Raw genomic sequence first — 27,751 nt, forward strand, 5'->3', positions numbered from 1 at the left:
GGCCCCGCCCGCTCCGCAGCCCCGCCCCTCCCGCGGGGCGTGCCGGGAAGACGCGGATGTTGCGGACGCCGCGGGAGCTGGCGTCATGGTTGTGCTGGGCTTCAACTCGTTGCTGAGTCACATCCCGGCCACAGCGTGGAGAGCGGCAAGTAAGGCGCCCAGTCCCGGGGCCGAGGTCGCGGGCGGGGTCGCGAAGGCACGGATACCGCGAGAAACGCGTCCGGCGGGGCAGCGGCGTGTCGCGGGCTCGGGGGCCCTGGGCCTGCCGAGCCTTCGTGTCCTGCACGGCCACCGCGCTCGTCCCCGGCAGGTCCTTCTCGCCCGAGCTCAGGGCGGGACCGGAGCTGGACAGTCGCTGGGCCCCGCTGTCCGGACGCCTCCTTCCCGGCGGCCACCGCGATGGCCACGAAGCGGGGCGGGCGTCCTGAGTCCTGGGGGGTTCGCAGGGCGCGCGGCATTTGGTGCGCGTGGAGAGTGTGGAAAAGCGGGCCCTGCGGCAGTGGACTCATCATTTGCTTATTTAGTTTATTTACAGCGTAAAAGATCTCTGGCAGTCTACAGTACTAGAAGTGGAAAAGTGCAGAATTTTGGAAAAGTGGGCCGAAGGCTAATAAGTATAATAAAAATTAGGTGAAGCCAGGAATTATTCCTGAGAAAGTATGCATGCTTTCAGTAAAAACCAATCTTGTAAAACCCATTTTTGCTGGAAAATTTTCTCAAAATATTACAGACTTAACCCACAGAGTATGCTAAGCCTAGTTTTAATTTAGGACACGCTGGAAAAATTGTGTTAAGTTGAAGACAATTCCGCCCCTCCTCCTGATGGGCCCCAGATTCCTATAAAGTTTGTTTTCCTTTCTGTAATCATCTCTCCCCAGACAGACTACCTGTTAAGTTGTAAAAATTTTAAATGATCCAGGAATGAATAATATATAAAGTAAAAGTCCCATACTGTTCAAACCTCGAGGTAATAACTGTGAAGCTCCGTTGTGTGTTCATTCAATATCCCTTTTTCACTAATGTTCAAAACTTAAGAATGAAGTGTTTCATACCAAAAATTTACATAACACATGTGAGTTGTGAAGCAAAGCCAACATTTGTGAATCCATTCTCCAGTTTAAGAAATAGAATATTTCCATTGCCAAGCGGCTACCTGCTACCTGCTTCCTGATGCAGTTGTGTAACTGCAAGCTTTTGATCTTTACAGAAAGGGCTTCATGCCATTTGCATTTATTTTACTTGCTTTTTTCACCTGACTGGTTTGAGATTCATCCATGTTGATATGTGATGCTGTAATTATTCATTGAGTTATGAGAGTGTATCATACGTTTTTCCTTTCCCCTTCTCAGTGGACATTGTGTAACTCTAGAAGCACCAGGATTGACTGCTACACATCTTGTGTACACTGTAGGTGTACTTGCACAAGGGGTTGAATTCCTGGAATATGTGGCATAGGCCTGTTCAGTTTTACAATATGATGGCAAGCTGTAAAGGCATTTTCCATTCCTACTGGCTATTTATACTTCTACCAGCAGTATTAGAGTTCCTGTTGCCCCACATACTTGCCAACATTGGATAGCATCAGAAAATTTAATTTTTGTCTGCCTGTAGGGTGTTGAAACGGTATTTCATTACAATTTTGCGTTTCTCTGATTAGAGAAGTTAAACATCTTTTCGAAAGTTTTTCGCTTTTTTTGATGAAATATCTCTTCATTTTCTTATTGGGTTGTTTGTCTTTCTTATTTATATTCTTTACATATATTTGACCACTATACCTTTTTTACTTATGTAAATGGCAGATAGCTTTGTTTGAGGGCGGAGGGAATGAAAAGTGCTTACTGAACTGAGAAGGCATCTTGAGACTGAAAAACACGGCAGGCAGGTGCATACAATCGGTGAATCAGTTTATCATAGGGTAACTTACCTGTAAAGGCTGAGAGCAGGCGGGCAACCGTCAGTAAAAATTAACAGCTGCCCTCCAAACCACCAAGGGGGCCATTGGGACAGTTTTATAGTTGACCTAGACTATGGAGGTACGTGCTTGGAAACAGGAAGTGCGTTCCTAAGATTTATGAGTAGGTAACTGGTCTTGTGGGTGCCCGGAATATGTCAGCGAAGATTTTCCTCATTGTTTGGGGACTAACAGAGTATAGAGGCCACCTGATCCGAATGATTATTGAACAATGTCGATTAACTGCTAAGCCCTTGACAACAGAGAGTGAGTGACTTCGCAGTACAGTCAGCAGAAAGCCTGTATGGGCCCAAGATGGCCTCACTTATGCTAACGGCCATACAAGCTCAAGCTCAGTTTGTGGACTGCTTTTGTTACTCTTATGGTGTCTTTTTTTAAAAAATTATCTTCAGCAGTAGACAGAATAAAATAATGGATCTGATTGTACAGTCGCACAGATTCAAAGGAAAGGTGTCTTTTGATAAACAGGTATTCGTAATTTTATTATAATCTTGTCTTGATCCTTTTGTTTATTGTCTGTGCTTTGTGGTCTTTGTTAAAGCCTTCCCTACCCTAAGGTCGTAGAGATATTCTGTATTTTCTCCTCAAAGGTCTATAGTTTGGCTTTTTATATTTAAGCCTTTATGCTACCAGGAATTGATTTTCATGTATGGTGTGAGGCAGGAAACCAATTTCACTTTCTTCCCATGTCAGTAACCAGTTGTCCCAGGCCCATATATTGGACCTTCCCCCCGCCCGATGTAACGCCCCTGTCATAAATCAAGTTTACATATGCATATGCACGCGGGTTTATTTCTTGGCTCTCTTCAGTTCCATTGATCTATTTGTCTGTTCCTGTGATGTAACACCTATCTTAATGACCATGCCTTTGTAACAACTCTTGATATTTAGTAGGATAAGTCCTTTCATCTTGTTTTTCAGAAGTGTCTTGGCTATTCTTGGATATCTGCTTTCCATATAAAATTCTTTAAAAAAAAAGTTCCTGTTGGGGTTTGGTTACAACTGCTCAGTATTTTTTAAGATTATCATTTTCTGATTGCTGCTTATGTATAGAAACACAGTTGACTTATTTATTGATTTTGTGTCCAGTAACCTGGCTAAATTACTTTATTAATTTAAATAATTTATTTGCAGATTTTGGTGGGGCAGTGCTAGGTAGACACAAATATTGCCTGCAAATAATGAAAATCTAGTTCTCCCTTTCTAATCTTTATATCTTTTTCTTTTCTCTTGTTTCTCTGTCCTTGCTCAGATTTCCAGTACCATGTTGAGTAAAAGTGGTGATAGGCATACTTGTTCATAATTGTAAAGGAAATATGTTCATATTTCATCATGTAATATTAGCTGTAGGTGTGCCCTTTATTAGGTTAATGAAGTCCCTTGCCATTTCTAGAAGGATTTGGGGGGTTTTTTGTTTATGTAGTTGTCTGTTTTTTAAGACAGAATAAATCTTGAAATTTACTAATTCATTTTTCTTCATCTTGTTTGTTAATTCACTTTTCTCCTTTAATATGGTGGGTTGGTGAATTATAAATTTTTCTAGTGCTGAATCACTCTTGCATTTCTAGAAAATATTCAGATTGATCAGGTTGATTATATTATTAATTTAGTGTTGGGTTTGGTATGCTAATATTTTGTTTAGAAGTTGGCCTGTAATTTTCATGTCTTGGAATTTCCTTTTCTGGTTTTGAAATTAAAGTTATTCTAGCCTCTTAAAATGAATTCAAGAGTCTTCTCATCCTTTTCTCTTCTATATTAGATTTTTTTTTTTTTTTAAGATTGAAATACTCTGTTCCTTGAGTGTCTGCTACAGATTGCCTACAAAACTGTCTAGACCTGCTCTTTTCTTTGAGGGAAGATTTTAAATTATTGGTTATTTTTGTAATGATTATTGTGGTATTTATCAGATTTTCTCTTCTAAAGTCAGTTTTGATAAGTTAAATTTTTTGAGAAAATTGTTCATTTTGTATACTTTAAATATATAGGCATAAAGTTCCTGGTTTGGGGTTTTTAAAAAACTTTTGTTCTATGTAGCTATGTACTCCTCTTTTACTCATATTATATATTTTACCTTCTCTTGGTTTTTTTGGGTGTTTTTGTGTTTGTTGTTGTCGTTTTCATATTAGCTTTACCAAAGACTTCACAGTAGTTTTAGTCTTTTAAGAGAACCAACTTTTGGTTTTGTTGATCCTCTTAGTTTTATGTCTTTTATTTATGTTATTATTTTCTTCTCTTACTGTTTTTATTTTCTTTCCATTTTCTGTGGGTTCCCCTTTTTTTTAGAAGATGTGGAAATGGTGCATCTCACGTGTCTTAGCTCAGGCTGCAATAACAAAGTACCGTAGACTGGGTGGCTTAAACATCAAACATTTGTTTTTCACAGATCTGGAGGCTGGAAAGTCCAAGATCAAGGTGCCAGCACATCTGGTCTCTGGTGTGAGCCTGCTTTCTGGTTCGCAGATGGCTGTCTTCCTGTTGTATCCTCATGTGGCAGAGAGCAGAAGGACCCTGAAAGCTCTCATAGCCTTTCTTATAAGGGCACTAATCCACCATGAGGGCTCCACCCTCATGATCTACTTGCCTTCCAAAGGCCCCACCTCCTAATATCATCACATCAGGGGTTAGAATTTCAGCATATGAATGTGGGGGGGGGTTGGGCACGAACCTTCCGTCCATAACATTGGCCCTTTTTTTTTTTTTTGAACCATGGTAATGGTTCTCTTCATATAAACAGCATATGGCTAGATTTTGGTGAGTTTTTATTTTGAAGTCCAACAACATACCTTTTAACTGGAGAGTTCAGTCGATTTACAATTATAGTTACTGATAAAATTGGCTTTATTTCTACCATCTTATTTTTCACACCTTCTATTTGTCATACTTTGAATTCAGTGTTTGCTTTTTTCATTTGTTTCCTCTGCTAGAAAAACAGGAAAAAAATGAAGATACACACTGCTTTGGAAGATATACACTGCTTTTTATTGGTTACCCTTGAAATCTAAATGCATGCTTAAGGAAGTTGAAAGTTAATTAATACCTTTATTCTCCTCCTAAATAGTACAAAGCTTAAAAATGCTTTGAATTCACTCACCCTCCACTTCTGTTGTTCAGCCTTTTAGGGGTGTGTGTGTGTGTGTTTGTTGTGTGTATGTTAGGTGGAATTGTGTAGTAACACAAATCAATACTGTTATTGCACTTCTATACAGTCAACATATAAAACTTTTATCTTCTATTTTATCTCACACTTTATTTTTTGATCACTTTCTTTTTATAAATTTATTTTCTTTGTCATGAGAACGCTTAGGATTTACTCTTTTAACAACTTTTAAATTTTTTATTTATTTATTTATTTTTGCTGCGTTGGGTCTTCGTTGCTGCGTGCGGGCTTTCTCTAGTTGCATTGAGCGGGGGCTTCTCTTCAGTGTGGTGCTTGGGCTTCTCATTGCTGTGGCTTCTCTTGTTGCAGAGCATGGACTCTAGGTGGGCTCTAGAGTGCAGGCTCAGTAGTTGTGGCGCACGGGCTTAGTTACTCTGTGGCATGTGGGATCTTCCCAGACCAGAGCTCAAACCTGTGTCCCCTGCATTGGCAGGTGGATTCTCAACCACTGCACCACCAGGGAAGTCCTTGGATCAGTTTCTTAAAGTACATTGTTTAGAAGTTCCCTTTGGTGACAGTCTTGTGATAAAGTTCTGTGGTTTTTTTAAATATATATTTTATTTTTAATCTGAAAATATGGTTTTATTTCTCTCCTGTTCTTGAAAGTAGTTTCAATGGCTGCATCATTTTCTCACAGCTCTATCTCTTCTGGCTTTCATTATAGCTAATGGGAAGTCATCTGTCTAATTTTTATTCCTTTACTAGTAATGTCTTTGATCTGACTGCTTTTTTAGATCTTCCTTTAATATTGGGTTCTTCATTTTACTTTGTGTCCACGTGTTTTTTGGCTTTTCTTTTTAATATAATTTTATTTATTTTTTATACAACAGGTTCTTATTAGTTATCTATTTTATACATATTAGTGTATATATGTCAATCCCAATCTCCCAATTCATACCACCACCACCACCACCCCCGCCGCTTCTCCCCCTTGGTGTCCATACATTTGTTCTCTACATCTGTGTCTTTGTTTCTGCCCTGCAAACCAGTTGATCTGTACCATTTTCCTAGGTTCCACATATATGCATTAATGTACGATATTTGTTTTTCTCTTTCTGACTTACTTCACTCTGTATGACAGTCTTTAGATCCATCCATGTCTCTACAAATGACCCAATTTCATTCCCTTTTATGCCTGAGTAATATTCCATTGTATATATGTACCACATCTTCTTTCTCCATTCGTCTGTCTATGGGCATATAGGTTGCTTCCGTTAACTGGATATCGTAAATAGTGCTGCAGTGAACATTGGGGTACATGTGTCTTTTTGAATTATGGTTTTCTCTGGGTATATGCCCAGTAGTGGGATTGCTGGATCATATGGTAATTCTATTTTTAGTTTTTTAAGGAACCTCCATACTCTTCTCCATAGTGGCTGTATCAATTTACATTCCCACCAACAGTGCAAGAGGGTTCCCTTTTCTCCACACCCTCTCCAGCATTTGTTGTTTGTAGATTTTCTGATGATGCCCATTCTAACTGGTGTGAGGTGATATCTCATTGTAGTTTTGATTTGCACTTCTCTAATAATTAGTGATGTTGAGCAGCTTTTCATGTGCTTCTTGGCCATCTGTACATCTTCTTTGGAGAAATGTCTGTTTAGGTCTTCTGCCCATTTTTTCATTGCATTGTTTGTTTCTTTAATATTGAACTGCATGCGCTGTTTATATATTTTGGAGATTAATCCTTTGTCCGTTGATTCATTTGCAAATATTTTCTCCCATTCTGAGGGTTGTCTTTTCATCTTGTTTGTAGTTTCCTTTGCTTTGCAAAAGCTTTTAAGTTTCATTAGGTCCAATTTGTTTATTTTTGTTTTTATTTCCATTACTCTAGGAGGTGGATCAAAAAGATCTTACTGTGAGTTATGTCAAAGAGTGTTCTTCCTATGTTTTCCTCTAAGAGTTTTATAGTGTCTCGCCTTATATTTAGGTCTTTAATCCATTTTGAGTTTATTTTTGTGTATGGTATTGGGGAGTGTTCTAATTTCATGCCTTTATATTTGGCTGTCCAGTTTTCCCAGCACAACTATTGAAGAGACTGTCTTTTCTCCATTGTATATCTTTGCCTCCTTTGTTGACCATAGGTGTGTAGGTTTATCTCTGGGCTTTCTGTCCTGTTCCATTGATCTATATTTCTGTTTTTGTGCTAGTATCATATTGTCTTGATTACTGTAACTTTGTAGTATAGTCTGAAGTCAGGGAGTCTGATTCCTCCAGCTCTGTTTTTTTTCCCTCAAGACTGCTTTGGCTATTTGGGGTCTTTTGTGTCTCCAGACAAATTTTAAGATTTCTTTGTTCTAGTTCTGTAAAAACTGCCACTGGTAATTTGATAGGGATTGCATTGAATCAGTAGATTGCTTTGGGCAGTATAGTCATTTTCACAATATTGATTCTTTCAATCCAAGAACATGGCGTATCTCTCCATCTGTTTGTGTCATCTTTGATTTCTTTCATCAGTGTCTTACAGTTTTCTGAGTACAGGTCATTTACCTCCTTAGGTAGGTTTATTCCTAGGTATTTTATTCTTTTTGTTGCAGTGGTGAATGGGATTGTTTCCTTAATTTCTCTTTCTGATCTTTCGTTCTTAGTGTATAGGAATGCAAGCGATTTCTGTGCATTAAATTTGTATCCTGCAACTTTACCAAATTCATTGATTAGCTCTAGTAGTTGTCTGGTGACATCTTTAGGATTCTCTATGTATAGTATCATGTCATCTGCAAACAGTGACAGTGTTACTTCTTCTTTTCCAATTTGTATTCCATTTATTTCTTTTTCTTCTCTGATTGCCGTGGCTAGGACTTCCAAAACTATGTTGAATAATAGTGGCAAGCATGGACATCCGTGTGATTTGGGACCTAGAATGTCTTTCAGTTTTGCGTGGTTTATATTCACCAACATTTTCAATATAATATTTTTCTAAATAGTCAACCACAAAAAACGAAGAACAGATTATTATATGAAATATATTAGTACGATCAGAAACTCATATTTCTGTTACCCATATAATTTTTTTTAATAAATTTATTTATTTTTGGCTGTGTTGGGTCTTCGTTGCTGCACACAGGGCTTTCTCTACTTGCTGTGAGCGGGGGCTGCTGTTTGTTGCGGTGCACAGGCTTCTCATTGCGGTGGCTTCTTTTGTTGCAGAGCACGGGCTCTAGGCATTTGGGCTTCAGTAGTTGAGGCATGCAGGCTCAGTAGTTGTGCCTCGCGGGCTCTAGAGCACAGGTTCAGTAGTTGTGGTGCACGGGCTTAGTTGCTCCACGGCATGTGGGATCTTCCTGGTCCCGTGCTCAAACCCATGCCCCCTAAATTGGCAGGCGGATTCTTAACCACTGCACCACCAGGGAAGCCCCCATATAGTTTCTTAATAAAAATAAATGCAGCTTTACAAGATATTTTTTTGCAGGTTTTTCTCTTTTGATTTTTAGTGCATGCTTAACTAAGTATTATTTTGAGGACATAATTAAAAGTAAAATATGCCCTGAAATATTGAAGTGGAAGTTTGAAGACAGAATGGTCTGTAGTCTAACTCAATAAATACATTAAAATTTTAGAAGTGTTTTTATTTTAATATGTATAGAAATTGTTATTGATTCACAGATTCTTCTCAGCCAATTAGTATCATAAATGTGAAGTATTTTATGTAAGTGAGTATTTAGATGGGAGAAGTCTATATTCTGTAAGTTGTTGTAGCTTTCTTAATACATTCAGTTGTATATTTATTTTCTTAATCCTTGAATTTTGTTGGCTGAAGACTAATCTGCATTACAGTTGGACATTCAGACAATCAACAATGTTGCTAGACACTGAGATATATGCAGTGGACGTGCAAATTAACAGCCTGATGTACTATTTTGAAATTGTTAATGCAGTTTGTATGTAATGTTAACTTTATGTAATCTTACAAACATGTCAATGTAAATTCCAAATTGTAGGGCGCGGTCAGCTAACTGCCACGCAGCAGGAAGCTGAAGTAAGCTGAATCATCCTTCCTGTGGCCACTGCACTTGCGCTAAGTATACTAATGAGGTTTTAAAGTAGCGACCTATCCGATGCTGGCTCACAAGTCGCACCATCGGCGAAAGCCAATCACAGAGCGACACATGTTCTTAATCCCTATATAAGCAGACTGCTATAGGATTGCGGTGTCTTCCTTCCATCTTTTCTTTAACCAAGCTGTGCTCCAATAAAGTGTGATACGAGAAGAATCTTGCGTGTGGCGACTCGTCATTCTGCTGGTCGGAGGCGGCTCGCCGCACCAAATTGGCTGTGGAGGGTGTATATATATATATATATATATACACATACACACACACATACATGGAGACATATATACATACAAATACTTGTGCATATCTATTTGCATGTGTGTATGTGTGTGTGTGTGTGTGTGTATATATATATAATTTTTTAAAGCGGGGGGTTGGGTGATGTAGTCATTATTGGAATATGAATAAAATACATGTAGTGAAAGAAAATCCTAACTACGTGTAATGCTATCAGGAGCTTCCAGATAATTCTATAATAACAATAATAGATACAGTCTGTCACTGTGCTAAGTGCTTTGCCTGAATTGTCCAGTTTAATCTATTTAGTAACCTCATGAGGTAGATACTGTTATATTCAATTTAGAGGGGAAGAAATGGATTTAGAAAGGGTAAATAACTTGACAAAGGTCAAACAACTAGTAAGTATTTGTTTTAGTTTCTTATTGCTGGTGTAACAAATTACCACAAACTTAGTGGCTTAAAAATCCTTACAGTTCCAGAGGTGAGAAGTCTGAAATGGGTCTCTCTGTGCTGAAACCAAGGTGTTAGGGTTGTGTTTCTTCTGGGTGCTCTAGGGGAGAATCTGTTTCCTCCCTTTTCCATCTTCCAGAGGCTGCCCAAGTTCCTGGACTTGGTGGCCCTTTCCTCCATCTTTAGAGCCAGCAACATCATCAAGTCTGTCTCTCACTGCCACCTCTCTGGTTCTCTCTTCCAGTTCTCTCTTCCTCTTTTAAGAACCCCTGTGATGACAGTGGACCCACCCAGGTAATCCAGGACAGTCTACCTAGTTCAGGGTCATCTGATGAGCAACTTCAGTTCCATCTCTTACCTAATTCTCCTTCACCATGTGACCTAGCCTGCACATAGTTTCCAGATATTAGGTTCTCACCCTCTTTGGGGGCCATTACTGTGCCTGCCACAGTGGTGTGACCAGAACTGGTACCCACCTCTGTCTGCCTCTAAAGCTCTTCCTTCAGGAAGTTGAAGACCCCAACCCTGAGGTCATTTTTCAGAGTGGTTTTGCCCTTACTGAACATTATCTCAACAAGGGTTGGATAACTTTCATAATACTGAAAGCTTACCTTTCTCATTGTAACCTCGAAAGTGAGCTCATTTATAGATTGCAGGTGCCCAATACAGTTTAAGATGTTTAATTGGCAGAAAAAGAGGGGCATGATTAGGATTTAAATATAAGAATACTAAATACAGTGCCTTGTGACTTACAGAGATTTAAATAGTAAATATTGTCATTGAAAAGTTCCTACTACTTAGTTACTCTTAATGATCTGATTCCTGGTATTTTTGGCATTGCTTCAGACAGGAATCCATATTTTATTTTATTTTATTTTATTATTTAATATTTTAAAAATAAATCTATTTTATTTATTTGTCGCCTTGTTGAGTCTTCATTGCTGTGCACAGGCTTTCTCTAGTTGCGGCGAGCGAGGGCTACTCTTTGTTACGGTGTGCGGACTTCTCATCGTGGTGGTGTCTCGTTGCGGAGCACAGGCTCTAGGCGCGCAGGCCTCAGTAGTTGTGGTGCCTGGGCTCAGTAGTTGTGGAGCGTGGTCTCTAGAGTGCAGGCTCAGTAGTTGTGGCACACGGGCTTAGTTGCTCCGTGGCATGTGGTATCTTCCTGGATCAGGGCTCGAACCTGTGTCCCCTGCATTGGCAGGCAGATTCTTAACAACTGCGCCACCAGGGAAGTCCCAGGAATCCGCATTTTATATCTGTTTTTGCAATTTTGATAATGGTTAACTAACTCATTTCAAAGCTCTTCTTTTCAAACTGATAGCATTGGTTGCCTCCAAGGAAAGGAACTGGCCGTCTGAAAGATAGGGGCAGAGGGAAGGGTTGTCACTGTGTGTCCTTCTGTACTTTTTAATTTTGATAACTGTGAATGTGTAAGCTTAACACAAGTAAGTAAAAGTGTTACATTTTGAAGTAGAATAAATGAACAGCTCCTATTTTTTCACTGTCTTCACTCTGCTAGGATCACCCATTCTGTGTCATTCTTTGAGGAAAATAAGTTCTCAAGGAGAAAAATCCAAACCCATCAAACAACCCCTTAAGAAGCCAAAGTTACCAGAAGGTCGTTTTGATGCACCAGAAGATTCCAATTTAGAGAAAGAACCACTGACAAGTGAGTAGAGTAAACCTCCTCTCTTAATTTTTGGTCTCAAAGAAAGTGTTTCTGTCATTGGGAAGCAAATGAAAGGAAGGAAGCATGTTATTGTTTATAATTCTTCATTGACAGTAATAAAGAACATTTCAACAATGAATAAAATTACCATACAGTAAGTCCTCTATATACAAACGAGTTCTGTTCCGAGAGCACATTCGTAAGTCCAATTTGTTCGTAAGTCCAACAGAGTTAGCCTTGGTACCCAACTAACACGATCGGCTATATAGTACTGTACTGTAATAGGTTTATAATACTTTTCACACAAATAATACATAAAAAACAAAAACAAAGAAAACATTTTTAATCTTACAGTACAGTCCCTTGAAAAGTACAGTAGTGCAATACAACAGCTGGCACACAGGGGCTGGCATCAAGTGAACAGGCAAGAAGACTTACTGACTGGAGGGAGAGGAGGTGGGAGATGGTAGAGCTGAAGGATTGTCAGCAATAGGAGACAGAGGGCAAGCTGCACTTTCACTCACCCCTGATGTTGATGGAATGCACGTTCATATCTTTGAAAGTTTGCAACATGAAGGTTCGTATGTAGGGGACTTACTGAATTGACTGTCAGTATGTATGGGTTAAAAAAAAGATTTCCAGGTCCCTGGTAGTGATTGATTATGTTTGATTAATTTATTTATTACACCCCATTATTCGCATGGCAAAATATATGAATTAAGATGCAAATAACAGAAACTTACTTGAACAGACTTAAGCAGAAGGTAGGGTATGCTGTTATTAAGGTACAGGGAACAAGTGAGGCTCCCTAGGGCAGTAATGCTGATGGGCCTTAGAAGAAGACTGGGACCTCAGGACTAAACACTGTATGGAAACCAGGGTGTTCTTCCTTCTCTTGTCTTTGGTACCTACTCTTCATTGTTTTCTGTCTCCATACTCCCTTCTGAGTCCACTGGGCAGAAAGTAACTGCTCCTAGCAGCTACTCAGTTCAAGAGAACAACAAGACTGAAAATATAATTTCTTAGTCCTGATTTCAGATTCCTTAAGAAGAGAGCTCCTTGGCCTACCTTGGATCAGATGTCCACAGCTAAATCAACCAGTGGCCAGTGGCCTGGTGAAAATGTGGTTGTTCTCACTGTAACTACATGGCTGGGGAAAGAGAAGGGGATGTTTTGGAGAATAAAGAGGTTTTTGGGCGGGAGAAGGGATGACAGACTAAACATTATTTTGTATTCAGTATATATAAAATTTGTTTCATGTCTTAAAGCTTTTTTTTTTAAGTACTACTTTATTTTCATGCTATATCCTTTTGTACCTTTGAATTGTGGAAAATGTTCAGATATTAGCTATTCAAAAAATAGCATTTCATACAGCATAAATGTAAACATACCACTTTGAAACTTTGGCAAGGCTGCCCTGCTTGTCTGGTTTTTCCAGTCTCATGAGCACTAACCCATCTATGAAGTGAAGCATCCTAGGCAAGAAGATACCAGTAGAGGATACAGGGACCTGTGTCTGGAATTCTTCCTCGAATATAAAAGCATTGGGGGTTTGCTCATTCATTAAATATCTCAGATTATAGCACTCTACCAAGCCCAATCTCATAACCAGATCAACCAGCCAAGGTGATGGAGGCTTTTAAAAAGTTGCCATTAATCTAGAGGTAAAATTTCTCTTCAAAGGTTTTAGCTAAGCATAAAAATCTGAGAGGAAATATTTCCTTAAAATGTCTCACACAAAAGCAGCAGTCTCAGAAATAAGCACTCACATATATGCTTAATTGATTTTTGACATGGTTGCCAATACCATTCAATGGCGAAAAGGACAGTCTTTTCAATAAGTGGTGCTGAGAAAACAGGATATCCACATGTAAAAGAATGAAATTGGACCCCTTACCTTACACCATATTCAAAAACTAATTCTAAATATGTCAAAGACCTAAACTTAAGAGGGAAGACTGTAAAACTCTTAGAAGAAAATTGGGCAGACTCTTCATGTCCCTGGATTTGACAATGATTTCATGCATATGACACCAAAAGCACAAGCAACAAATGTAAAAATAGATAAATAAGACATCAACAAAATTAAGAAATTTTGTTCATATGAGAACATTATCAAGAAGGTGAGAAAAATAACCTACAGAATGGGGGAAAATATTTGTAAATCATATATTTGAAAAGAATTAATATCCAGAATAAAGAACTACAATTCAACAACAACGAAAACAACCCAATTCAAAAATGGGCAAAGGGGCTTCCCTGGTGGCGCAGTGGTTGAGAGTCCGCCTGCTGATGCAGGTGACACGGGTTCATGCCCTGGTCCGGGAAGATCCCACATGCCGCGGAGCGGCTGGGCCCGTGAGCCATGGCCGCTGAGCCTGCGCGTCTGGAGCCTGTGCTCCGCAACAGGAGAGGCCACGACAGTGAGAGGCCCGCGTATTGCAAAAAAAAAAAAAATCTACATATGGAACAATTTCACTGGAAACTAGCAGAAAGACCCTGGTACAATCAAGACTGTAAAAAAATATCCACACATAATTGGGTAGGAAGGGAAGAAAAGTGATCAGGTCAGGACCTGTGCCCCTGGGAGAGGACTCAGAAGAAAATGGAGAATCCATGGCGGAGACCCACCATGGGCAGTGAGTGCTGAGAACCACAGATTGGGTGCCCTAGTCCTGGCGTCCTCCACAGGGGAGACGAGCCCCCTTGGCCGGTTGGAGGGCAACTGGGACTCCCAGGAGGGCAGAGGGACCTGGACTCCGCTTGTGAGGAGGGCGCACGCAAGCTTGGCCCAAAGGCAGGGCAGAGGGAGGTCTGCTCCAGCAGCTGCCAAGTCCTGCGGCGACCTCATCATGCACCCCAGCCCCAAGCCAAGCCAACTCTCTGGGGCAGCCACTACCAGGAAGAAGACTCAGCCGTGGGGCACAGCGGTGACCCAGTCCCAGGGTGGAGCCTGGGAGGGGTAGCGGCAGCCGTTGTCGGCACCTACTCAAGTGGCACAGCAGAAGCAGCCCAGACCTCTGACAGCAGCTGGTCTGCCACAGCTCACTCCTGGTACACGCCGAGAGTCCACACGGGCCCCCCCGCAGCTCTGCAGTGTGGCTCCACAGCCAGATGGAGGTGACGGGCTGGGGGCAGTGATCAGCTGAGAGGGTCAAAGTGGACTTGTACCAAGGCTGCATCTGAGTGGAGCATGGGAAACAAATATGTGCACCTGAACAGGCAGTGAAGCAGAGACAGCTCAGACCTCTGTCTGAGGCTGACATGAGCGGAGAGCCCACACAGGCCCCACTCACTTCAGCACTTCCTGCTCTGGGGCAAGGAGAGAGGAAAAGACCCACTTAACGGGAACAGAGCCAGCTCATGCCTGACCCTCAGGGCTTCTGCTCCAGCAACCTGGGATCAGACCCCACCCCTGATAGGACAGTGACAGCCACCTAGCAGAGGGGAAGTCCTGCCCCACACCTGGCTCCAGCTCTAGCCCCTCCACCAGCAGGCCCACCTCCTACCAAGGAGATAGCTGTCAGCACACCCTGAGGAAAGACATGATTTGCGTCCATGTCAAATTCAGTTCTCCCACAAAAGGCATTGGGCACACGCAGTCTGTATAGGGACACTCCTACATAAGAACACTCCTTCAAGGTAACTTTCACCTAAATTCACAGAGGCAAGAAAAATTAAGCAAAATGAAAAGGCAGAGGAACTCCTCTCAATTGAAAGAGCAGTAGAAAACCCCTGAAAAAACCACTAATGAAACAGTTGACTAGATAAAGAATTCAAAGCATTGGTTATAAGAATGTTAACTGAATTAGGGGGAAGAATACATTTACACAGCAATGTTTTTTAACAAGGAACTAGAAAATATAAAAAAAGACCCAATCAGAAATGAAGAATTCAATAGTTGAAGTAAAAAACACACTAGAAGGAATGAATAATGCATAAGTGATCTGGAAGATAGAATAATGCACATCACCCCATTAGAACAGCAAAAAGAAAGGCAGTTTTTTTTTTTTGTTTGTTTGTTTTTTTGCGGTACACGGGCCTCTCAGTGTGGTGGCCTCTCCCGCTGCGGAGCACAGGCTCTGGACGTGCAGGCTCAGCGGCCATGGCTCACCGGCCCAGCCGTTCCGCAGCATGTGGGATCTTCCCAGACCGGGGCACGAACCCGTGTCCTGTGTTGGCAGGCGGACTCTCAACCACTGCGCCGCCAGGGAAGCCCAAGAAAGGCAGTTTTAAAAAATGAAAACAGTCTAAGAGATCTCTGGGATAACATATAAGGAGCCCAGAAGGAGGAGAGAGAGAGAGAAGGGAATTGAAAATGTGTTTGAGGAAATTGTGACTGAAAACTTCCACAATCTGAAGAAAGAAACAGATATCGAGGTACAGGAAGAGGGTCCAAACGAGATGAACCCAAACAGATGCACACCAAGACATATCATAATTAAAATGGCAAAAGTTCGAATTCTGAAGGCAGCAAGAGAAAAACAGTGTCATACACAAGGAAGTCCTATAAGTCTGTCACCTGATTTCTCTGCAGAAACTTTACAGGCCAGAAGGGAGCAGCACGATATATTCAAAGTCCCGAAAGGGAAAACCTGCAACCTAGGGTACTCTATTCAGCAAGATTATCATTAAAATAGAAGGAGTGATAAAGAGTGTCTCAGATAAGCAAAAGCTAAGAGTTCATCAGTACTAAACTTACCTTAAAAGAAATGTTGAAGGGACTTCTCTGAGTGGAAAAGAAGTAAGCTGTAGGAAAGGGGAAACCCTGATAGGAAAGGCAAATATATAGTAAGGACTGAGGATCAACCACTTAAATAAGCCAGTACAAAGATTAAAAACAAAAAATTGTAAAAGCATTTGGTTAACTGTTGCCTGCAGTGACCTGGGACATAGACCCCACATACCTAATGAACTTGTAGCTGTAAGGGAAGGGCTGGAAAACAGAACCTTAATAATATCTGTTGGTTGTTACTGACTGTTTGGCAAGGAATTAAAAAGAAAGAGATGAACTTAAAAAAAATTGTAGAAGCAACTGTAACTATAGTAAACAGTTAAGAGACAAACATGAAGGTCTAAAATATGACATCAAAAACATAAAATGTAGGGGAGAGGTGTAAAAACTGTAGATCTTTTCAAATGCATCTGAACTTAAATGACTATCAGTTCAAACCAAGTAGATATAGTTACAGGTCAACATATATGAATCCCATGGTAATCACAAATCAAAACTACAGTAGATAAAACTAAAAAGAATACAAGCATACTACTAAAGAAAATCATCAAACCACAAGAGAAGAAACGAAAAGAAGAAATGAACAAAGAAATAGAAAAACAACTAGGAAACATAAAATGGCATTAACTACATACCTATCAAATTAAATGTCAAAGAACTAAATAGTCAAATCAAAAGACATAGGGTGATGAGGGCCCTTCTATTTGCTGCCTACAAGAGACTCACTTCAGAGCCAAAGACACAGACAAAGTGAGGGGATGGAAAAAGTTATTTCATGCAAACAGAAATGACAAGAAAGTGGGGGTAGCAATACTCATATCAGATAAAGTAGACTTTAAACAAAGACTGTAACAAAAGACAGAGAAGGGCATTATATAATGGTAAAGGGATCAATACAAGAAGAGGATGTTATCATTAACATAAATACTTGAAACAGGAGCACCTAAATATATAAAGCAAATACTAACAGACAAAAAGGGAGAAATTCACAATAACAGTAGTGCACTTTAACACCACACTTACATTAATGCACAAATCATCCAGACAGAAAATCAATAAGGCAACACTGGTCTTAAATGACACAATAGACCTCTTGGACTTAACAGATATGTACAGAACATTACATCCAAAAACAACAGAATACACATTATATTCAAGTGCACATGGAACATTCTCCAGGATAGATCACATGCTAGGCCATAAAACAAGTCTCAAAAAAATGTGAGAAGATAGAAATTATATCAAACATTTTTTCCGACCGTAGCAGTATAAAACTAGAAATCAATTACAAAAAGAAAAATGGGAAAAGAACAAATACTTAGAGACTAAAACAACATGCTACTAAAAAACCAATGGGTGAACGAAGAAATCAAAGAGGAAATCAGAAAATACCTCAAGACCAAAGAAAATGGAAATTCAACACTCCAAAACCTATAGGGTGCAGCAAAAATAGTTCTAAGAAGGAAGTTTATAGCAGTACAGGCCTTTCTCAAGAAAGAAGAAAAATCTCAAGTAAACAACCTAACCTGCCACTTAAAAGAATTGGAAAAAGAAGAACAAAGCCCAAAGTCAGCGATAGGAAGGAGATAGAGATCAGAGGGGAAATAAAGTAACGATCAACAAAACAATAGAAAAGATCAATAAAACCAAGAGCTGTTTTTTTTAAAAGATGAACAAAATTGGTAAACATTTAGCAAGGATCACCAAGAAGAAAAGAGAGAAGACCCAAATAAAATAAGAAATGAAAGAGGAGAAGGAAAAGCAAAAACCACAGATAAAAAAATCATAAGAGAACACTACTAACAGTTATATGTCAATGAATTGGACAACCTAGAAAAAATGGATAAATTTCTAGAAACATACAACCTGTCAAGACTGAATCAAAAAGAAATAGACAACTTGAACAGACTGATCACTAGTAGTAAAGTTGAATCTGTAATTTAAAAACTCCCAGCAAACAAAAGTCCAGGACCAGACAGCTTCAAAGGAGAATTCTACCAAACATATAAAGAAGAGCTAATACCGAACCACCTCAAAGTATTCCAAAAAATTGAAGAGGACGGAACACTCTCAAATTCATTCTACAAGGCCACCAATAATTACCCTGATACCAAAACCACACAAAGACACTACAAAAAAAGAAAATTACAGGTCAATATCGATGAATATAGATTCTAAATCCTCAACAGAATATTAGCAAACTGAATCCAAAAATATATTAAAAGGATTGTGTATGATGATCAATTTGGATTTATTCCAGGGACACAAAGATTGTTCAGTATTTGTAAATCAATTAATGTGATATACCACATTAACAAAAGGAAGGATAAAAACCAACTGATCATCTCAATAGATGCAGAAAAACTATTTGACAAAATTCATTATCCATTCATTATAAAATTCTCACCGAAGTGGGTATAGAGGGAACATATCTCAACATAATAAAGGCTATTTATGACAAATCCACAGCTAACATCATATTCAGCAGTAAAAGTTGCAAGCCTTTCTTCTAACTCAGGAACAAGACAGGGATGCCCACTCTTTGCCCCTTCTATTTAACATAGTATTGGAAGTTCTAGCCACAGCAATCAGACAAGGAAGATAAGTAGGTATGCAAATGTGAAGGGAAGAAGTAAAACTGTCATTATTTGCAGATCCATGATACTATATATAGAAAACCCTAATGTCTCCACCAAAAACTATTAGCACTAATAAATGAATTCTGTACAATTGCAGAATACAAGATTAATATACAGAAATATGTTTCCTTTACATACACTAATAATGAACTATCAGAAAGATAAAGTAAAAAAAAAATCCCCATTAAAATCACACCAAAAAGAATACAATACCTAGGAATAAACTTAAAGGTGAAAGACCTGTACTCTGAAAACTATGAAACAATGATAAAGAAAACTAATAAAAGAAATGGAGGGATATCCTGTGCTCTTGGATTGGAAGAATTAATATTGTTAAAATGGCCATACTACCCAAAGCAATCTCCAGATTAAATGCAATCCCTATCAAAATACTCGTGACATTTTTCACAGAACTAGAACAAATGAGCCTAACATTCATATAGAACCACAGAAGGCCCCAAATTGCCAAAACAATCTGGAGGAAAAAGAACAAATCTGGAGGTGTCAAGCGCCCAGACTTCAGACTATACTACAAAGCTACAGTAATCAAAACAGCATGGTACCGGCACAAAAACATACACATAGATTAATGGAACACAATAGAGATCCCAGAAGTAAACCCATGAACCTTTGGTCAATTAATCTACAACAAAGGAGGCAAGAATATACAATGGAAGAAGACAATCTCTTTAGTAAGTTGTGCTGGGAAAACTGGACAGCTACATGTAAAAGAATGAGATTAGAACATTTCCTCACACCATATACAAAAATAAAGTCAATGGACTAAATATCTAAATGTAAGATCTGAAGCCATAAAACTCATTGAAGAGAACATAGGCAGAACACTCTTTGACATAAATTGTAGCAATATTTTTTTGGATCTGTCTCCTAAGGCAAAAGAAGTAAACAGATGGGACCTAATTAAACTTAAAAACTTTTGCACAGCTAAGGAACCGTGGACAAAACGAAAAGACAACCTGTGAATGAGAGAAAATATTTGCAAACGATATGACCAACACAGGGTTAATATCCAAAATATATAAACAGCTCATACAACTCAATATAAAAAAACAGTCCAATCCAAAAATGGGCAGAAGACCTGAATAGACATTTTTCCAAAGAAGACATACACATGGCCAACAGGCACATGAAAAAATGCTCAACATCACTAATTATTAGAGAATTTCAAATCAGAACTACAGTGGGGTACCACCTCACACTGGTCAGAATGGCCATCATCAAAAAGTCAACAAATAATAAATGCTAGAGAGGGTGTGGAGAAAAGGGAACCCTCCTTACACTGTTGGTGAGAATGTAAATTGGTGCATCCAATATGGAAAACATTATGAAGGTTCCTCAGAAAACTGAAAATAGAACTACCATATGACCCAGCAATTCCACTACTATGTACATATCCAAAGAAAATGAAAACACTAATTTGAAGAGATACGTGCACCCCAGTGTTCATAGCAGCATTATTTACAATAGCCAAGATATGGAAGCAACTTAAGCGACCAACAGATGAATGGATAAAGAAGATACACACAAACACACACACACACAATGGAATATTACTCAGCCATTAAAAAGAATGAAATTTGCAACAGTGTGGATGGACCTCGAGAATATTATGCTTAGTGAAAAAATCAGAGAAAGACAAATACTCTATCACTTACATGTGGAACCTAAAAAATAAACAGTGTATATAGCAAAACAGTAACAGACTCACAGTATAGAAAACTAACTAGTGGTTCCCAGTGGGGAGAGGGAAGGGGGGGGCCAAGATAGGGGTATGGGATTAAGAGGTACAAACTACTGTGTATAAATTGGATAAGCAACAATGATATATAGCACAGGGAATTATTGCCTTTATCTTGTAATACCTTTTCCTGGAGTATAATCTGTAAAAATAACTGAATCACTGTGCTGTACACCTGAAACTAATACAATATTGTAAATCACCTATACGTCAAAGAAAATGAATGAGTGATTAGACGTTGTTTAAGAATTGGGATTCTTTCAAATAGCTGGTTCCTCTCCTGATCTTCCTGTGTACAGATCAGTACAGTGTATGTACTAAGAGCAAGACTGCAGCCAGAATGTGTGAATTCAAACTCAGTTTCATCACTTAGTCTCGTCTTCCTCATCTATAAAATGGAAACAATAATTGTTCCTGTCCCAAAGGATTATTATGAGGGCTAAACGAATTAATATGTATAAAGTCCTCAGAATTGGGCCTGACTCAAAACGGAAAATCCTATTGTGAACATACACTGTTAACAATAATAACAGCTGTTATGCCCATAAATGGCAGTTTCCGGGAACCAGTTGCTGAAGCCAAAACCGTATGATGAGGAAAATTAATACTCATAGCTAAAATTATTTGAGCATTCTTATGGAGCTGGCACTGTGCTAGACCTTTTACATGCATTTCTTTTTTTATTTCTCAAGATAGTAAGGCAGGTATGATGGTTGTACCCACTTCACTGTTAAGAAAAATAAGGCATTGAATCAAAGTAATCTTGTTTCAAAACCTTCCAAACCCTGTGGATTTGTACTCTGTATTCTCTGCACCCCTTTCCTTCTGTTCTAACCCAGCCACTCCTCAGATGAGGGCCTGAGAGTCCTCTGAGAATTCTAAGTCACTAATGCAGGAAATAAAGTAGATTGGATATGAAGATTGGATGCTAAAGTGATTTCTCAAACTGGGGAGAGGAACCACTCTCTGGGGAGAGTTTGTTTAAGGACTGCATAGTAGTAGCCTCATCAGTAGCATGCAGCCTGTTAACTGTCAGCTCTGCAGCCTCGTCTGCAGAATTGACCATAATGCTTTTCCCATCTCCATTGACTGCTTTTTTTTACATCTCTGTCTTTCTTCAGAATTTCCAGATGATGTTAATCCTGTTACCAAAGAAAGAGGTGGACCCAGGGGCCCAGAACCTACCCGATACGGAGATTGGGAACGAAAAGGACGCTGTATTGATTTTTAAGCCACATATTCGTTAACTTCAGTATCTTTTTCTGATTGTGTACATCTGAATTAACTTATTTTTGATTATTTTCTTTCTGTATATCCTTTAAGTCATCTAATTTCTATAATGTGTTTAAAAATATATATGATAGCTCTGGAAGAAAATATGCTGTTATAAATCAGGAAAGAGGAAATATTAGCACATTAATTTTAATTTAAATGTATTAGGATATTTAAGTGATGATTAGAGCTGCAAACTTTTATTTCATCATGTTTCAGTTTAAGTTAATCAGTTGCTTATAAGATACAAATGTAAGAAAGACAATGTTTTTTTTAAATGATTTCATTGCCATGTGCTAGGTAATAGTGACTTTATAAATGTGAGTTAAGTAATGCATTATAGTTCGGTAAGGCCACAGTAACAGCAGAAAATCTTTAACTCTGGAGCCAGATCACTTGGGTTCAGATCCCAGCTCCACTACTTACTAGCTTATGTGACCTTGGGTAAGTTATTTAACTTCTCTGTGCTTCAGTATCCTTATGTGTAAATTGGAGATAATCCTAGTTCCACCTCATAGGACAGTTGAGAAGATTAAATGAGTGAATACATGTAAACCACCTGGAGCAGTGCACACTAGAAGAGCTGAAAGCAGTTGCCGCTGGAGGCGAGTTGGGTGGACAGGGACTGCGGTTTCTCATTAGACGCTTTTTCTCTCTTAAAATAAATGAATATGTTAGGTACTATTTTAAGAATTTATACAAGTTCATTGGGGAAATTTAGAAAACAGTATAAAGAAGAAAACAAGAATTGTCTATAAAACCTCTACACCTGCTTACCCTTTGACGTATTGTCCTTCAATAATCTAAGTAAGTATACATGTTTTGTATATCTGTTATCCTAACAATTTCATAGTGAAAATGATGTTTCACTATTTGAATCTTCACTTTCTTAATCACAAGTGATGTTAAACACTCTTCTCTATGTTTATCAGCCTTTTGTGTCTTCTGTTAATTGCTTTTTCTTATCTTTTGCTCATTTTCTGTTGGATGTTGGTCTTTTGTTATCAATTTGTATGAGACTTTTGCTTTTCACTTGTGCTTATTTATGTTGAAATTTTTCTTATTTTTGTGGCGTCATTTTTTTTTTCTTTGTGTAACTTGGTCTCTGTGACCTTAATGTACTAATATCCCTTCACAAGTTCCTTGGTGGTTCCTGTCCATGATGAAGTCTTAAGTTCTGTGTCCTTCCTGTTCTGACCCTTTACATCTGTTCAGGCCCCTCCTTCCCAGTCAAGCCCCACTACTCACAGCCTCTTAGACGTGTGGGTAGATAAACATGCCTTCTGCCTGAAATGCCCTCTTCTTTCCTGTCTGCCTAGAAAACACCTATCAAGCTATACCTCACTTCCTTGACTATCTTTTGTGTGTCATTTCCACATTCAACTATTACAGACATACTAACTTGTTTTAGAATTAATTTTCAATTCTGCATCCTCCATCAGTCCGTGGGCTTCCCTATCTGTCTTATATTCCTGATTTATTTCATTCGGTTTTGTACCCCCAGTTGCAGCATGGTGCTGAGCATTTAATAAACACTCAGCAAACGTAGGCTCCGTTTTGAATCATCCAGCAGAACTCCACAATGGCCCCCGAGATTCCCTCTCCCTGGTGTGCATGTGAATATGATGAGATAGTCATTCCCTTGATTAAGTTACATTATATGGCAACGATGATGGAATAGTCATTCTGGGGCTCAAGTTACCTGTGTAAGAATCCACTGTAGCCAACGGGAGGAAGGTTCTCCTGCTGGATTGGAAGAAGTAAGATGCTCTGTTGTGGAAGTGCCATGGACCAGCTCCTGAGGGCAGCTTTCAGGGGCTGGAAGCTCCCCTGCTGACAGCCAGCAAGAAAACAAGAGCCTCGGTCTTCTTGCAGCCACAGGCTCTGAAGTCTGCAAACCACAGGAATGGGATTGGAAGCGGATTCTGAGCCTCAGATGAGATGCCAGCTCCAGCTGACACCTTGATTTCAGCCTGGTGAGACCCTGAACAGAGGACCCAGCTACCCAGTACCCAGACTCCGGACCCAAGGAAGCTGTGAACAATGTTTGTTGCTTTAAGCCACTGGGTTTGCAGTAATGTCTTGTGCAGCAACAGGAACCTGTTACAGTATTCGAGCTGCTATTACTAGGGCATTGGCCTTGAATCTCAGGAGCAGTGACTAGGCTGGTTTAAGACCTGCAGTTTGATGAACTGGATCCTTGTCTTCATTATTTGTACACAAAATTCCTCTCAGACCTGCTTTGCCAAACCGTTGCCCTGTCTTTCTTAGGAGACACGAAGCCCTACTACCTTGCAGGCATTCTTCCCAGTGCCACCTCCCTAGTGATCAACAACTAAGTTGAGTTCCTGCTCGCAGGTTCCCTCTTGCCATGTTCTGTCTGCACATGATACCACTCCTGCTACTCTATGGCGAGTCTCTTTCCCTGTGGGACCGCATGTGTGTGAACTACACCTATTTACTGTGACATTTTTGTGTGCAGTGTCAAGCCTGCTGGACTGACCTTCCTTCAACACCTGCAGCCTGGTCTCATTCAGTGCCCAGAAGCTAGTATTGTTTCCTTCTCACAATGTCCCCTGTAATAAGTTTCCTGGCCCGGTATTCTAGAATTGGGCCAGCTGGGTCCCTCAGGCGAGATAAAATAATCCTAAATCAACCTTAAACTGCTATAAGAATGCCCCAAATTCTTTTAGGAATTTATTTATAAAAGAGTAATGCATTTTTCTTTAAACCACCCAAAATACTAAAAGATTTGGAATCTTCTGAGGTTTCTAATGTTTTTTTGGGGGTGGGGTGGGTTGTTTGTTTGTTTTTTCGGTACGCGCGCGGGCCTCTCACTGTTGTGGCCTCTCCCGTTACGGAGCACAGGCTCCAGACGCGCAGGTTCAGCGGCCATGGCTCACGGGCCCAGCCGCTCCGCGGCATGTGGGATCTTCCTGGACCAGGGTACGAACCCGTGTCCCTTGCATCGGCAGGCGGACTCTCAACCACTGCGCCACCAGGGAAGCCCGGTTTCTAATGTTGATAAGAGACAAGTAACAAAAAGTTCCCCTTGGGTTGCAGGGGCATGGGATTAGAAAAGATAGGCAGCGGTTAAGGAAGACGAAGTGGGGCAGGTCTAGCCAGGGTGCAGCCCAAGGGGAGACAGGAGGGCTGGGAGGCTTTAACCCAGAAACAAGCTTGGTCACAAAACGTCTGAGACCGGTCCTGGTTTTAGCGTAATTTTTATAAGGATGTAAGCTGAGCCACAGGCATGGCCCTCATGTCCTGCACATGAACCAAGAACTTCAGGCTATGTAAGGCTGACACCACGTACTTTTTAGAACCATTAAATTCACTTAAACTGCCCACATTATTTACATTTAATCTTTATTGAGGAAATCTAAAGAGAATTACTAGAAATGGGGATCGGCTTCAGCAAGTGCCAAAATAACAGAACAAAACTCTTTACCACGTTCAGATACTTTGCAAAATTTATACGAGTAATTAAAACGTAAAAGGCAAGAAGAGTTTCAGACAAGAATAACGTTGACATTTTCAGACGCGCAGCCGAAGCGAAGCTCCTCACCTGGCACCGAGCAGGCTGGCTTGCATGATCAGCAGTGAGGGGTGAGCTGTTGAGGACGGCCTGCCAGGCCCCCCCGCCCCACCTGCCAGGCCCCTCCGCTGCAGGCCCGCAGGCAGGCCTTGTCTCCACTCGGGTCGGGTCACCGAAAAGATGCTTCGGCGTGAAATGTCATAGCTGTTTCAGTCATTGAAATGCGAGATAGTTCCCGCTTTTCTTCACAGTGGACATACTAGATAAATCTTTCAGGGCACACTCAGAACCAGTTCAACACCTACATATCATGGTTTAATTTAAGCCCTCTCCTGAAATTTGCTTTTCCCCGGTCTTTCCCCACTACACTCTCCGATACTCCTCACATTCGAGTCACTCCCGAAGGCCCCCACGGTCCTTACTGGTCACAGTTGAAGGTATTAATGGGCGAGTTAGCATGTGTAGCTCATTAGAAGGTGTTAATTATTTTTAAAAATTTATTTATTTTGGGGCTGTGTTGGGTCTTTGTTGCTGCGCGCGGGCTTCTCATTGTGGTGGCTTCTCTTGTGGAGCACGGGCTCTAGGCACAGGGGCTGCAGTAGTTGTGGCGCGTGGGCTCTAGAGCGCAGGCTTAGTAGCTGTGGAGCATGGGCTTAGTGGCTCTACGGCATGTGGGATCTTCCCGGACCAGGGCTCGAACCCATGGTCCTTTCATTGGCAGGTGGATTTTTAACCACTGCACCACCAGGGAAGTCTCGGTGTTACTTACTTTTCATGCATTCATTGCTACTGGGTATTAAGCAGTCCCCTGTGGAAAGTGACCAGACATGTCATCTTTGTTATTGTTGCTTAAGCTCTTATTTGGAAGTTTTCAAAATACACAAAAGTAGAAAGAATAATACAGTGTGTCCCCCCATGTACCCATCGCTCAAGTTTAACAGTTATTGATATTTATCAGCAGCTATTAATTTTGTTTCATTATCCCCTTACACTTTTTCTCCCCTCTGAGATATTTTATGGCAGACAACTTCAGACTGAATGTGTAGTTTTTATATAGAGGAGTTAAGCAGGTTTCAGAGGATTTCAGAGAATGGGTCCCTGGCTGAGCAGCCAGTCTAGCTGGGGGGTGACACGGGTATATCAACGTGAAGGAGGCATGAGCCCAGGGCTAGGGTAGCAAAAAATCGATGGATGTTTTAAAATATATCTTTTCTGAGAAAGAAACAATTGATCTTGACTGCAAACCAAAAAAACGGTCTTGTTCTTTTAAGGTTTTGTTTCACCTACAGTATAGGAAGATTGTGCTTATATTCACTTCAAGATATTTATTTTAGACGTAACATACTTACAGTTACACTGGGTTTAAACATCCTGTTGTAAGCACGATGGTAGCCCATTGGCTCTCTGTTTTATAGCCTGCTCTTAAAGACCATGACATGATTTCGAAAATTTTAGAAAATACATTAAAAAGTTTCATCATCGCTTACATTCAGGAAAATCATTATTATGGGTTCAGTTCTCTTTGATTATATAGTATATTTCCATCTCTTTTCCTTTGGGAAAGTGGCAGTTAAAGTCTTTGGGGCTGTTGTGTTACTTACGGGAGGCTCTGTTTCCAAATCCTCAGCACGCGTCGTTCAGGATAGTCCCCCGTCTGCCTTTGAATGTGAATGTAACCCGGCGAATGCGTCCCTCTCGCGCGGGCGTGTCCGGCAGAGGGGGTGTGTCCAGCGCCCTGTGTGGCTCAGCCCTCGGTGCAGAGGCGTCCTCCCTGCTGTGGCTCACAGCCCGTCCGCGCCTCCGGCGCCCGCCGCCCCCTGGGGGTTAGTGAGGGCGCGGCCGGGGAGCGCCGACCTCCTCCTGCACCTCGGCGTCCTTAGCCCTCCTTGGCTCGAGCCGGCCTCTCCCGAGGGCGCGGGTGACTGAGGCTGTGGTCGGGATGGCCCAGGACGGGGAGCAGCGGCACGCTGACGACATCAGTTGCTCAGGAAAAAATCCACTGGGCTTTGTTCTCAGGTTACTATTTCCCCTTCATTGTGGTGGCCTCGGCAGTCCAGTAAGGCGAGGCCAGGATTGTGTTCTTAGGGTCTTTTTCTGCTCTTTGAGGGGGACTCAACCCGACCACCTCTGAAGGAGAGGGGAGGAGCGCGCAGGCTTTGTCTTCAGTTAGTACATTCCGGTGCCCAGCTCCAAGCTGCGGCCCGGAGGAAACCCCCCGGGGGGATGCAGGGAGGATACCGGACGAAATGCCGAGCCCACCGTCTG

The 27,751-nt window shown here is 40.6% G+C and overlaps 1 protein-coding gene across 5 annotated transcripts; it reads left to right on the plus strand.

Annotated features, from left to right (window-relative positions):
• The first annotated feature begins 44 nt into the window (after nucleotides 1–44).
• On the plus strand, nucleotides 45–27,737 carry SDHAF4 (succinate dehydrogenase complex assembly factor 4). Of its 5 annotated transcripts, none has more exons than XR_013830913.1 (5): nucleotides 45–149; nucleotides 11,394–11,543; nucleotides 21,798–21,928; nucleotides 22,336–22,392; nucleotides 23,824–27,737. XR_013830913.1 is itself a non-coding variant. In XM_079939990.1 (4 exons), the coding sequence occupies exons 1-3, from the start codon at nucleotides 86–88 to the stop codon at nucleotides 21,905–21,907; spliced, it is 324 nt and encodes a 107-aa protein (XP_079796116.1). In that variant the 5' UTR covers nucleotides 45–85; the 3' UTR covers nucleotides 21,908–21,928; nucleotides 22,336–27,737. The 5 variants fall into 5 exon arrangements, 3 of the variants coding, with proteins under 3 accessions (XP_079796116.1, XP_079796115.1, XP_079796114.1); XR_013830914.1 differs by having other exon boundaries at nucleotides 22,340–22,392; XM_079939990.1 differs by having other exon boundaries at nucleotides 22,336–27,737.
• The last annotated feature ends 14 nt before the right edge of the window (nucleotides 27,738–27,751 follow it).

Source organism: Stenella coeruleoalba (assembly GCF_951394435.1).
Source record: "Stenella coeruleoalba genome assembly, chromosome: 12".
NCBI lineage: Eukaryota > Metazoa > Chordata > Mammalia > Artiodactyla > Delphinidae > Stenella > Stenella coeruleoalba.

What these genes read in the sequence shown, in the direction of transcription:
- SDHAF4 (XM_079939988.1), top strand. Translation starts at nt 86, where the DNA reads ATGGTTGTGCTGGGCTTCAACTCGTTGCTGAGTCACATCCCGGCCACA. An exon ending in CACAGCGTGGAGAGCGGCAA is followed by an intron (nt 150 to 11,393) that starts GTAAGGCGCCCA and finishes TCACTCTGCTAG; the next exon opens with GATCACCCATTCTGTGTCAT. An exon ending in AGAGAAAGAACCACTGACAA is followed by an intron (nt 11,544 to 21,797) that starts GTGAGTAGAGTA and finishes GTCTTTCTTCAG; the next exon opens with AATTTCCAGATGATGTTAAT.